The 13,069-nt window shown below is 42.5% G+C and overlaps 1 protein-coding gene across 2 annotated transcripts in view; it reads left to right on the top strand.

The window, feature by feature from the left end:
• The window catches only part of LOC124788167 (ketohexokinase-like), a 28,805-nt gene extending 16,407 nt beyond the window's left edge, over positions 1-12,398 (top strand). For both annotated transcript variants that reach the window (XM_047255318.1, XM_047255320.1), the window contains 3 exons: positions 4,720-4,927; positions 5,127-5,371; positions 12,030-12,398. In XM_047255318.1, the coding sequence (XP_047111274.1) occupies positions 4,720-4,927; positions 5,127-5,371; positions 12,030-12,303 (727 nt within the window). In that variant the 3' untranslated portion in view covers positions 12,304-12,398. The remainder of the gene's footprint in view (positions 1-4,719; positions 4,928-5,126; positions 5,372-12,029) is intronic.
• The last annotated feature ends 671 nt before the right edge of the window (positions 12,399-13,069 follow it).

The following is a 13,069-nucleotide window of genomic DNA, read 5'->3' as shown; positions in this document are numbered from 1 at the left end:
TTATTATTCTTGTATGGAATTGCAACTGATTACTGTATTCCTATCCATCCTTATAAAAATACGCAGTCGTTGTGCACAACCGTACCGTATGGGATCACGCTGGTGAAAATCCATAACCATTATTATGACGATTTCCCATTTCAGCCACCATACATCCCGGATAGCTGCGCTGTTTCTTCCTCGAGCGCTCTTCTCCGCCCTCTCCACTTGTTTCTCCACTTCTAGAACTGCATCATCAGGTGGTCTACACGGCTGTTCTGATACGTTAAATACTTTTTAGTTCTTCGATTGCATCCTTCTCTTGCAATGATTCGATTTTTGGTGTTAGCACACAGCACATCCACGTAAGACCAACTTCTTTAAGTTCCTTCACCTCACTATACGCGTAACCACTGTAATGGCCAGAATGTCTGCCCTTGGTCGTTGTAATAACTTCCGTTCTGATGGTCACAGTAGGAAGTTCGGAGCCAAAGTGAGCATAAGGCCTTGTGTTTCGATCAGCGTGGCGTTATCCCTTCGGAGCAGGGAAAACATTGTGTCTGTCTAGACACCGTCCAGGGGAGTTCCAGCGGTCGGGTGGCGTGGGAGGTGGAGCAGACAAGGGTACCCAACTATTCGGAGCAGGTAAAACCGCAAATATCCGGAGTCACATGTGTCCGCTTTCGCTATTGTCCAGACACCGTGTTACTGACGCGGTGGAAGCCCAGCCCATACGACAGTTATGAGACTACAGTGGGAGGTTTTCCCTTTGGCGGGAACGAGTGTCTGAAATATTCATTGCACGGACACAGTCAATAAAAATCAAACTAATACAAATATAAAATAAGGAAATACACGTATTAAAGAAAAAGTTATCTTTTTAAATAACTATGTTGGTTTCACCATGTTTGTAATTAATTACTAGCAAATTTGCATATAGAAACTACCAAATTGATTAAACTGTGGTTGGGTTAAAAACTAAGATAGCAAGAAAAAGTCCAAGGGCACCGTCAAAAATCTGGTAAAATTCTAGTTTAGAATTATGTGCCATATTATGCTAGATATAAGAGAAATGTGTATTTGAAAATTTGGATGACGACAGGTGAGGCTGTTTAAGGGCAGCGGACATCTGGGCTCAGGGCATTGCAATCTGAGTCTCGAAAGCAAGAAAAGCGGTGCGTTGGTCGCATCGTTAAAGTGAACGTAGAATTTTTCTGAGGACATTTCCGTGAACTTGTCATAATTTTGTGCTACTATCAGGCAACATATCAGTGGACTTGGAATTTTCGCGTTGTCTAGAGTAGGACTTGTAATATTCGCCAGTTAGCTTGGTCTTTGATTTCTAGAGCAAGTGTTGGACTTGTGCTATTTTTCGATGTTCAGGAACTGAATGCTTGACAAAATTTATTTACTTTAAAGTAAAATCAATGTGAATAGTGAACATTGTTTAATTTATCACCAGCCTCATTCCTGCCTGCATTTAATTAACTTGTGATGTAGTCAGTCCGACTATTTACTGTGTGATACATTGGGCATGTGGTTGTCCCCTAGACTTTATATAGCTGTATTAAGAATCCATCACACACCTCGTATCCTTAACTTCATAGCACCAAACGGACACAAAATCGTCGCACGGTGGGCCCCTACATGGATGTCACAGAATTCGCCACTGCATCAGCGAAATCAGAAACAAGCGCAATGTACCCAGAAAGCAGAATTTGAAAACGGGTCAGTGAAAATATGAGACGACAAGTGGAGAACCTCACTGTGACTTCTAAAGCAAGAAAACAGGATTAAGGTTTAATGGCCCATCGACGGCGAAGTGATTAGTGGTGGGTCAAAGTTCGAAATGAGGAAGGATAGACACAGAAATACGCCACTTCCTTTTTAAAGGAACCAACCTGGCATTTATCTTGTTTATGAAAACCACGTAACACATAAATCTGTACAGGGTGTTCTAAAAATGTTGCGACAGTTTCGAGGCCTTTTAGAGCGTGTCTTTAGGAACCAATCGAGGATAGCAACCCGTGTCTGGAAACTCATTCGACGACGAAGTTAAAGACTTCAGCTCCAGTCACTGGGCCACTTCTTCGGCAATAAACGTGACTTTGCACGCTGAAGGACCGTAGGCAGAGCACCTCGCAACATTGTTTATTATTCAGTGTCGCACCTGGTTGCCACGATCGCCAATGTAAAAAGGCTTTGTCTCCCATGAATGCGATGCTTTGTTGCCTTGGTGGATGACGGATTTGTATACAGGTTTCCATCTGCAGTATGTTTCTCTCCTATACACAGAAAAACACTGAAGGTTTTAGAGGATTCCAGATCAAAACCCACGTCCGAAACCGTTATCCAGTGAGGCAACAGGACCAGATTCATAGGAGACAAGGCCTTTGTATGCAGCAGCCAGCTCCATCTTCTGCACTTGATAACAATCAGTCGCCATCACTTATTAACGAACAATATAGCGAAATGTTTCGCCGTCGGTCCTTCGGCGTACAAAGTTAGGTTTGTCGCCGAAGGGGTAGCCTCGTGGCAGCATCCAGCGCCTCTAACTTCCTTCCTCAAGACACTGTGAACTTTGTCGCAACAATTATAGGACACCCTGTATAACCAGGTGAGATTTAAACCTTGGTCGTCGTGAATACAAGTCCAATGTGAGAACAACTGCGACACATCTCTCAGCAGTGACTTCTAGTTCAAACTTAGTGTTATGCCTCGTTTCCAACCACTGCTTCCTCAACTGTTGAAATAAAATTTTGTTATTGATCTCAGAGAAATTATAATTTTACCTATTTTCTACAAGAAAATAATAGTTTACATTTTGTAATCATGCTAACAATGCCTTAACTTCTTTTCGGAGCCATAATACCGCAAACTACGACTTTAAACAGTTGTCCAGCGTCGTAAATACGCATTTCTCGTTGTCCCCTTTCTCTTTCTTTTTCTTCTGCTCGTCACAAGTTTTGATCTCGTAACGCCGTTACTACTATATACAATACATAGATCTTGTTCTGGCATAGTTGTTGCATAACAGTTTTTTGTAGACTTTATAAAATTAAGTACAGTACCTTGCTCCGACGTAAGAGAGGACCCGCAGTCGCTAATCATGCTGGAGTAAATAAATTAGTGAAATATACTACAACAAGTTTATTCACGGGCGACAGTCTGTAAGTGGTCTAAGTCATGGTAACCAATTCACATCTATGAAGTGTCCACTGCTGCAAGCCAAGGGCAATTTTTTGATGCAGTAAAGATTATTTTATCTTTTCTTAATTTTTCGACACAATCACACGAACATCTCTCAATGGCGTAGGCGGTGTCAATCAGCCAGTAGTCACATCGAGCTAGGCATTGTGAAAACTGATGTCACTGTGTCGGCATAAAAAATAAAAGAACTTTAATTTCTAAAAGAGTACATTTTTTTTCAAATTAAAGTTTATTCCAGTTAAAAACACGAGTCGTAAGATTGTAGGTATACCGATTTCGGTTGTTTGGTTATTACCAATAGTCCAGCAGATGTACATTGTCCAATGGCTGAGTTATAAAGCATCATTCGGCCAGTGAGGAGATTTCTGTTCTGCGTGACACGTCATACGTTATGATGCAGTCATTGGGCAAGATCATTAGATACACTGTTTTTAATGGATGGATAGTCAAAATCAGTAAAATCAAAGTATTTTGACATGATTATTATATTGCAATAACACTTACTGATTCGCATATACTTCCGGTTGTTCTTGCCTAATACGGCACACACACACACACACACACACACACACACACACATATATATATATATATATATATATATATATATATATATATATATATATATATACGAGGGTTATTCCAAAAGTAAGGTCCTATTGATTGCCAAATTGAAACCACAGTGAACATCAGAAATGTTTTACTTGTAACAATTAGCTACACCTTTCAGCTACTTCTCTACGTAGTCGCCGTTCTGACTTAGACTTTTGTCATAGCGTTGTACCAACTTTTCAATAGCCTCATCATAGAAGGCAGCCGCCAGTGCTTTCCGCCAATTCTCCACGCTGGCCTACACCTCGTTGTCTGTGTCAAAATGTTGTCTTCAAAGACAGCGGTTCATGTGACCAGAGATGAAACTCAGGGGGAGACAATTGCGGACTGTATTGTGGGTAATCTCACATTTCCATTTGAAAACGATGCAGGAGCATCTTCATTGCCCCTGCAGAATGCGGCTGAGAATTGTCGTGAAGACGAAACAGCACGACAGTTATGTAATGTTGGCTGCATAGCTTCAGGCGAAATTTCTCACCAGGCCCTCGTACTTGGCGGCAGACACTATTTTCTAGACATCTTTACGCACTCACTGCGAGCTCAGAAATGAGAAGAGCGACGTGATGCTAACTAGGGTTATACTAGAGACACTACCCAACACATCTGTGCAAAGCTTTATCGGATTTTCATAGTCGTTTCCATTTCGCGACCGATCGGACCTTACTTTTGGAATAACCCTCGTATATATATATATATATGCTTACGTAAGCATAAAAAGATTTCAAATTGGAATACGCTACGTATGACAGCGTCTAAAGATCAAAACGGGATATTTCCCCGCATCATCTTACAGAATAACGTGATCTTACTTCAGATTACAAACTTTGTAGTATGTTCGATGATAATGGTGCCCTATTGTTTTTTATCACAAAGACATGTAATTTTTCTGGATATTTATTCGTGCTGTTTTTCGCACAGCCTCATTAAAGAAGAACTGGAGTCGTTTGGCGTCAACGTGAATCAGTGTGAATTAATTGAAGGCTGTGAAATACCAATAGCGATATCCATCGTTAATGAAGGAAGTGGATCGCGAACATTCCTGTACTACACAGAGGACTGGCCGGAGGTTTCGTACGAAGCTTTCCTAAAAATAGATTTGTCACAATATTCTTGGATTCACGTAGAGGTATGTTCTCAAAATAATTCGATAAAGATTTATATTTGTTGTTGCTGTTTGGGCTAAGCATGTTATATAACATCGCCTGGTACTATTTATTAATTTTGCTTTTATGTGAAATTTCGTTGATTCTGCACTGTTTCATCCAATCCATGTGTACTGTATTTTCTCCTGGACGTAATTACACGTGTCCGTTATGTCCGTTCAGATGCGGAAAAATGACCAGCTGAAGCAAATAGTACAAAGGATTACTGAATGGAATTCGAAACGTGCGGCTTCTGGAAAACACAGTCCAGTTCCAGTGTCTCTGGAAGTAGAGAACAACGATGATCGGTGTCTGGAAGTCATGCCACTTGCTGATTTCGTCGTCGTCAGCAAAGACTTCGCTAGGATTCACGGATACAACTCAATGCCTGAGGCGCTGGATGGTCTTTATGGACGTCTGAAACCTGGGTAAGATATTGCAGCAGTTTCCTTCAAAAAATGAAGGTACTGCACATAAAGCGAACGATCATTTCCCAAAGCGGGTATCAAATACCATTCCCTACCTTGTGAAACAATTTTCTTTGGTTCCTTAGACAATATTGGGCGAATGTTGACAATGTTGCATGAAAAAACATTACATACTTGTAAATCGCGTTTAATAAATCTCGCGGAGACGCCTCTGTAGATTTGGAAGCAAGTCAAGGATACAGAATGATTTTTTCACTGTGCAGCGGAGTGTGAGTAGACATGAAACTTCCTGGCAGATTAAAACTGAGTGCCAGATCGAGACTCGAATTCGGGACCGACTTCGAATCTCGATCTGGCACACAATTGTAATCTACCAGGAAGTTTCAAGTCAAGGATATACATTTTCGCAGGCGTTCTTTATTTTTAGCATCCATCTGAAAACTGAACTGGAAATGCTTCAAGTCTTCAGTGTTCACATTTTTGTCATTCCTGTCCTGCTCTCATGGAGAACTGTATTTCACATAGTTTTAGTCATTTGGGTCATTCTTTTTGTTAATTCACGATCCTTACATTGATCACTGTTGCATCACATCTAGTCCCTAAAGAGTTTCATTGTTGGTAATAAGTACTACATCTATTAAGCGAACACCAGACAGAGAAACGATCCATACGCTGAGGGTGTTCAGAACTAATATAAATTATCCTGCTAAAGATAGTGTCAAACAGGCTTTAGTAAAAACTGCAAGCCCTTCGTAATAAACTGTATACAGTAGAACCCCTCTATACGACTTTGGATGGTCCGTCACTCCGGTTAGTCAGACTGTGCTGAGGCGCGCGAGCCTGTGCCAACTTGTCACTGACTGGACGCCTGTCGGGCCATTGTTGCGGTGTCTATCGCTGTGCATATTGTTATACTGTACGTTATTGTGCAGTTTTATCCTTTGTTGGGATTAAACTTCGTTGTTTGCTTTATTCCGTGTTCTCTGCCGTACTTATTACTGTAGATTCACTGTGTGTACAGTTGTCTGTTTTTGAACATGTCTGGATTCGAACGTAAACACGCACTTCTTTCACTAAATGAAAAATTAGCAGTGCTACAAAGACTGGACGAAGGAGATTCGCTCCAAAAAATTGCAAAGAAACTGAATGAAGGTGTTACGACAATTAAGGATTGGAGGAAGAATCGGCAAGACATTTACTCCTATACAGTTACGATTGACGGTGAAAACACTCTGAAGAATCGCAAAACATTAAAAAAGCCTAAACTTGTACTGCTTGATAACGCATTGTGGATATGGTTTTGTCAAGAAAGAAGGAAAGGAACTCCAATATCCGGGCCAATTCTCAAATAAAAAGCGATAGTTTTGTACAAAAAACTGGAAGCCGAAAGTAAATTTGCTGCCAGTGAAGGCTGGATTGATCCTTGGAAAACTCGTCAAATATGTATCCCTGACTTTTTTTCCAAGTAATTTGTTTTCGCTTTTACTGTAAAAACAATGCATACAGTATAATCATTTCTTAGTTTATACATACAGTAGTTTATTTCTTTGTAAAAAAATTACTTTTTATATATACAGTGCTATAAACATTTTTTAGTTTACAGTATATATCGTTTATACGTTATTATGTTCAGTACAGTGCTGTAATTTGTTTGTCGTTTTTCCTTTTAAAACCAATACATATTACAGTGTGTGTAGACGTTTTATAGTTAATATACTGTTCAACACTGTGTAAAAAACATCTTTTTATATTACTGTAGACATCTTTTAGTTCTCAAATCGTTTAATTTTTTGTGCTAAATGTCTTTTTTATATTTTCTGCGATAAATATTAGGTTTTTCGGATAATCCGACCTTTTTCTCGTTCCGACCATAGTCCCGGTCCCGAAGGTGACGGATTAGAGGGGTTCTACTGTAATAGAGACCAGTTTGAGGCGTTTCATCCGACGTATTCCTTGTATTCCATATAGAAATGTCTGCGGTTCATTAAGCTGTGATTATTGCTACTGGGTTCGTGCATAGGTTCCACATGTTTAATAAACCAACAGATACACATAATGGCTTTACTGATCAAAAATATATTCTCTTTCACTGTTTACAACAGTTAGCAACGCTGCGGTAACTTTTTGACTCCGCGATTGTAGAAATCACGTGGCTTCGAGGCGAAGAACTCGTCGAACCTTGTTCGGACAGCATTTTCGTCCGGAAAGGAAGTTCCGTGAGGGTTGTTCGATGGAGAGCGGAAAAGGTGAAAATCTGATGGCATAAGATTAGGTGAATAAGGTGGGTGCGGAATGAATTCCCAACCCAACTCCTGTACTATCTTATTTGTTATTCTAGCAGAACGTGAGCAGCGTCATCGTGGATCAGCATGACTTCTCGCACTCTTCCTGGTCGTTGTTCTTGGACTGCGTCTGCAACACTCTCCAGTTGACCGTAAATGCCAGCAGTGATGATAACGCCTCGGGGAAGAAGTTTGTAGCACATCTTTTTCACCAAATGCATAACATTATCTTTTGTGGATGTGCGCAGGTCTTTGTACGTGGAGTCGCTGCTTTGTTTGGGCTCAACCATTCCTTTCGTTTCCTTATGGTAGCTTAAGGACTAGCTACGACACAGGATAAGAACAGTCGGTGTTGTTCACGAACCAATTGATGACGAGCAAGCAGAGATGCATATATGGCCACCCACATAATTTTGTGATTTTGTCTTAGAGCATGCCCAGACACCCCATTTTTGAACCTTCCCCATCTCATGCAAGTGTCGCACAACGTTGGAATGATCACAGTTCATCACTTTTGCCGGTCCCTTGAGCACACTTACATGGATCATTGAGAATGAATCTGTTGAAACGATCTTCATCAACCCTGAGGGTTTTCCTGAACGTCAAGAGTCAGTAATGTCAAAACGATACTCCTTCAAACGAGAAAACTATTTGCTTGCCGTGCTCTGTGTAATGGCATTATCCTCATACAAGACACAAATGTATATGGCTGCCACCGCTGCTGTCACCCCTCTATTGAACTGAAGAATATCTCGGAAATGTTCCAATATTTCCACTTGGCACCACATTTTCTGTCGTCCACAGCTTCTCTCATTATCTCAGTTAACATAATGACATTATGTAAACTCAAACAACAACAGTGAAGTACAAATAAAAAAACGACAAACGATATATAAATCCTTAGCAACCGGAATATCAACATGCAAAACTAAATCGCTACAAATTATGCACCAACCTAATAAAATGAGGAGAAGTTAGGATTTTTACTTGATCCAGTCATCTTGATTTGGATTTGCTATGGGTTCCCAAATTACTCCAGATGAATGTCGATAAAATTCCTGATGACAGGTGTAATCTAGGTCGACCTAGTTATAGTCACAATATAAACTAATCTAACCCAACAGCAGACAATTCCAATGAACCTTTCTCACGCCCCGAGCAATTAGTAAACTTATATAGACACGCATGATGACTTCCTGTGTAAACATTGGTAAGTGACAGTTGATGAGAGACGGAGTTATTGCATGTAAAACATGATGTGTGGCCTGCCATATTCGTGTTAGTTGATAGTTCCATGATAACCGAGAAATGGCATCTCGATCTCTGATTTCAGATTCTCACTAATGGCAACTTTCTCGGGATTGTCACGTGTAAATACTGGTACGTGCCAAAACATGGCTGCAACTAGTAATAACGTGTGTTTGCTTGTGACAGGTAAACGCTTTATAGGTTACGAAATTATATTTTTCATCATCAGACAATTTTCATGTGTTCGTCAAAACATATGATGCATTGGTTTAATGGTGAATTGCCGTGAAATGTCCGCGGGAGCATCTGATTTCACTGTTTTCTTCCAACAAATCATATTCGTAATGTTGTTTCTTTCTTTCTCAATCACATACGTTAGTTTGCGTTATTAACATTTGGAGAGCAGGGTCACAACATTATTGTGATTCAAAGACCGCACCCGAGTATAGATTGGGCTGCGATTTTCTCAGCTTGCGAGCCCACCATCGCTCGAAAATTGGACTTGTTTCATAAAAAGACCTGACCTGCCCCTTGACCGGTGCTGCTATTTGTGGTCAATTTCTAGAATTATTTCGACAGAAACATCAGCGAACTTAAATAAACAGCTGCTGTCGTGAACGTCTGAGTCAAAGATCGCACCGACGTATTTCATGTGTGTACTCGTTAGGTTTCGCAGTTTGCTGTAATTCTGCTACAAATAAGTTACGTTTGTTGAGTGAGAAAGAAATTTTCGAAACTCAATAGGAAGAAACTGCTCAGAAACTCAGTTCACACTTTTTTCTTGGGAGGACAATTATACTTTCTGCCACCATTATTCCTAAGCCCAATATTCTTCAAAGTGGCCAGTCTCGAAAGTGTTAAACACTTTCACCTGGTTACAAAACGAATTTCCAAAGCGCACCACATGTTTTGGACTCAGTTAGAACACATGTTGTCGTCTTCCTAACTCCATGCTGGCGAGCCATCTGGCTGGTGCAACACATGTTGTCGTCTTGATAACTCCGTGCTGGCGAGCCATCTGGCTGGTGCTGATGACGGCGTAACTGTCAAAGATCTTGTATCTCCCCACCTTCAACAGGATGGAATTCATTTCCAGCTACACTTCCATATGATCTTTTTGCTTCTTATGTTTTCAAGCATCGTTTCCTGTAGTTTGTCCTCATTTAACAAAATCACCCGGTAGACTGTTTAACATGTTATAACACGAAAACTAATTGCCGTACGAGTACCAGACTTGGTAGCATTAATATCAAGGAAATAGGGAAGAGAAATAATGCAGAACCAATTCAGCTGAAACACTTTTAATGTGTTGCTATGGTACCATTACATACCGACACCATTACTGCTACAAAAGGGGCGTAATAAGGCGTCCATCAGTGTCCAGAAGGATCTGAAGACGCAGGGTTACAATCTGCACAGCAGAACGAAGCATGTCCGTAGGTATGCTGTCTACTCCTCTTGATATACTGCGCTTCAGATCAGCACATGTGCGGATGTTCCCCTCGTAAACCCTGTCCCCCAGGTAGTCCCACAACCAGAAATCACAGGGAGTGATATCATGTGATCGTGCCGGCTAAGCATTTGGAAACGATCGGCTGATAATTTGATTGTTTCCAAATGTATTTCGGAGAAGCAGATGAACTTCACGAGCGATATGCGGAGGGGCCCCATCTTGCATGAAAACTGTTGAGTTCAATGCGTCTCTCTCCTATAGAGCGGGTATGACAAGCTGGCGAAGCATATCGCAGTAACTCTGGCCAGTCACACTGCACGTTTTTGGTCCTTGAGTGCCAACCTGTTCAAAAAAGAATGTGCAAATGATGAACGTAGCCACGAAGCCATGCCATACGGTGTCACGTTCACCATACAGAGGAACTTAATGCACTGTAACTGGAGGTGAAGATCCCCACACTCGGCAATTCTGTCTGTTCATCCCACCCGTCAAAGAAAAATGAGCTTCGTCTGTCCATAGGAAGGTCCAGGGCCAGCCCTCGTCAACTTCAATCCTTGCGAGAAAGTAGAGAACGAAGTCAACACGTCGTTGTGCGTCCTGTGGTGCAAGCTGCTGTACGATATGGATTTTCTACGGATACCATTGGAGAATGGTTCAAAAATGGTTCAAATGGCTCTGAGCATTATGCGACTTAACTTCTGGGGTCATCAGTCGCCTAGAACTTAGAACTAATTAAACCTAACTAACCTAAGGACATCACACACATCCATGCCCGAGACAGGATTCGAACCTGCGACCGTAGCGGTCGCTCGGTTCCAGACTGCAGCGCCTAGAACCGCCGGCCACTGCGGCCGGCTGAGAATGGTTCGAAGCACCTTCCGCACAGTGTACCACTGGATGTTCAACTGTCGTGACACAGCACGCGCACTGCCTGACGATCGGGAATTGCGCGCAGCGTTGTCTGCCATAGCAACAGCGATTTCATCAACTACATGTGGTGCGACCGGTCGGCGGGCTCTTCCCGCAGGGACGCCCAGTTTTCCAGTTGATTCCAACTTCTTCATAATGCTCAGCACAGCAGGTGGAGAAGGAGGACCCTTCCGTAATCCTTTCAGCCGGCTATATTCTCGAAGTGAGCTTCGCCAATAATGCCTTGCTCCTTTTGTCCAAGCTCATGTTGCCATGTCAGCAAGTGCGCTGCGACTGGTCAGGTGACGCTATGAATCACGATGACTGATCACGGCACCTGGTGGCCATAGTTAGAACTGGACGGTAGCGCTGTGATGCGTGGAAATTATGCACCCAATACTCTGGATATTAATGCTGCGAAGTTTGGTACTCGCACAGTTATTAGTTTCTGTGTTATAATGTGTTGGAAAGGGAAGTTTAATTATAACCAGCCGTTAGTATGGATGTAGATGTGTTTTCCACATCCTGCTAGGTGAATACTAGACGCAGACAGCTGGGGTACACTCATTCCGTCCCGGGGGGGATGGGGTGGCGGCAGGAAGGGCATCCGACCACCCCTTAAAATTAACCATGCCAAATCCGCACTTAACCCTGCCGACCCTGCGCCCGATGCGGGATAAAGGCTGTAGCAAAAGAAAGAAAAAAAGGAAGTATAGATGTAGATGTGGTCTCAGAGTGCTTTATTGACAGGAGAGCTACTTTGCAGGGCGACGCTGGTGGTGCCGTGGGCGGAAGAAGGAGCGGCTGCCCGAGGTCCTGAGGGCGTGTTCTTCTCGCCCGCCTTCCCTCCGGAGCGCGTGGTGGACACGCTGGGAGCGGGGGACACGTTCTGCGCTGGCCTCATGCTGGCCCTGGCCAGGGGTCGGCCGTTGGAGCAGAGCCTGCGGTTCGCCTGCCAGGTCGCTGGTACCAAAGTCGGCATGCGTGGCTTCCGAGGTCTCGGGGATCTGCTCAGGCAGCGAGGCGTTCGGATCGAGTAGCCGCCAGCTTCGCAGATTACACGGTTCTGCAGCGTCAGCATCTTCTTCGTCCATATCACTTCTTGTGTTACAAAATAAACTTCACTGACTCTATATTTACTGTATGTGTCTCATTTCCAATAGAGTAACCGTCTGAGCAGCTGTGGCTCTCGACTCGGCAGTAGTCGACTCAAAATCTGGTGGCAGGGAAGTTTTCAACGCCAGTAGTTGGCGAGCAATGCGATGAGAGGTAGCTGTGTGACATTCCTTACCGACAGACTTGCCACCGTGTCCTGGATTAATCTCCAAGACTCATGGAGTGAGGGCATGATAATCAATCCTTTGGACGGAAGTGTCAAGTTCGGCGGCTGTTCGTGAGGAGAAGGCTATGTGCCAGCATCGAGCTTCACTTTCTCTCTTCACTTTCGTCCTCATCATCAACAACAACAGAAATACGAAATTGCACACAACATAAATTCACCAGTCACCTACACTAAAAAGTTAAAAATGGATATGAATAAAGAAATTTTTGGCAATATTGAACCTGTTGATACCACCCGCTTGTTTTGACACATTACAACATCAAGATGTCAGATAAACCACTCATCGGTATCAAACACGTGCAAATAATGCGCCATAGTACGAATTATAGTTATTATCATGACATCAAAGCATTGGCTTCGCTAGTTCACGACCGAACTGTCACGTCCCAACCTAACGTCTAATCTAGTTCTCAGGCTACACCATAGAGCAAAATTTCACCGCAACTTACTTCCCAAAAAAGAAC

The sequence above is a fragment of the Schistocerca piceifrons genome, chromosome 3, assembly GCF_021461385.2.
Source record: "Schistocerca piceifrons isolate TAMUIC-IGC-003096 chromosome 3, iqSchPice1.1, whole genome shotgun sequence".
Taxonomy (NCBI): Eukaryota; Metazoa; Arthropoda; class Insecta; order Orthoptera; family Acrididae; genus Schistocerca; species Schistocerca piceifrons.
Note: the sequence above shows the minus strand (reverse complement) of the source record. Positions and strands in the feature narration are given on the sequence as shown.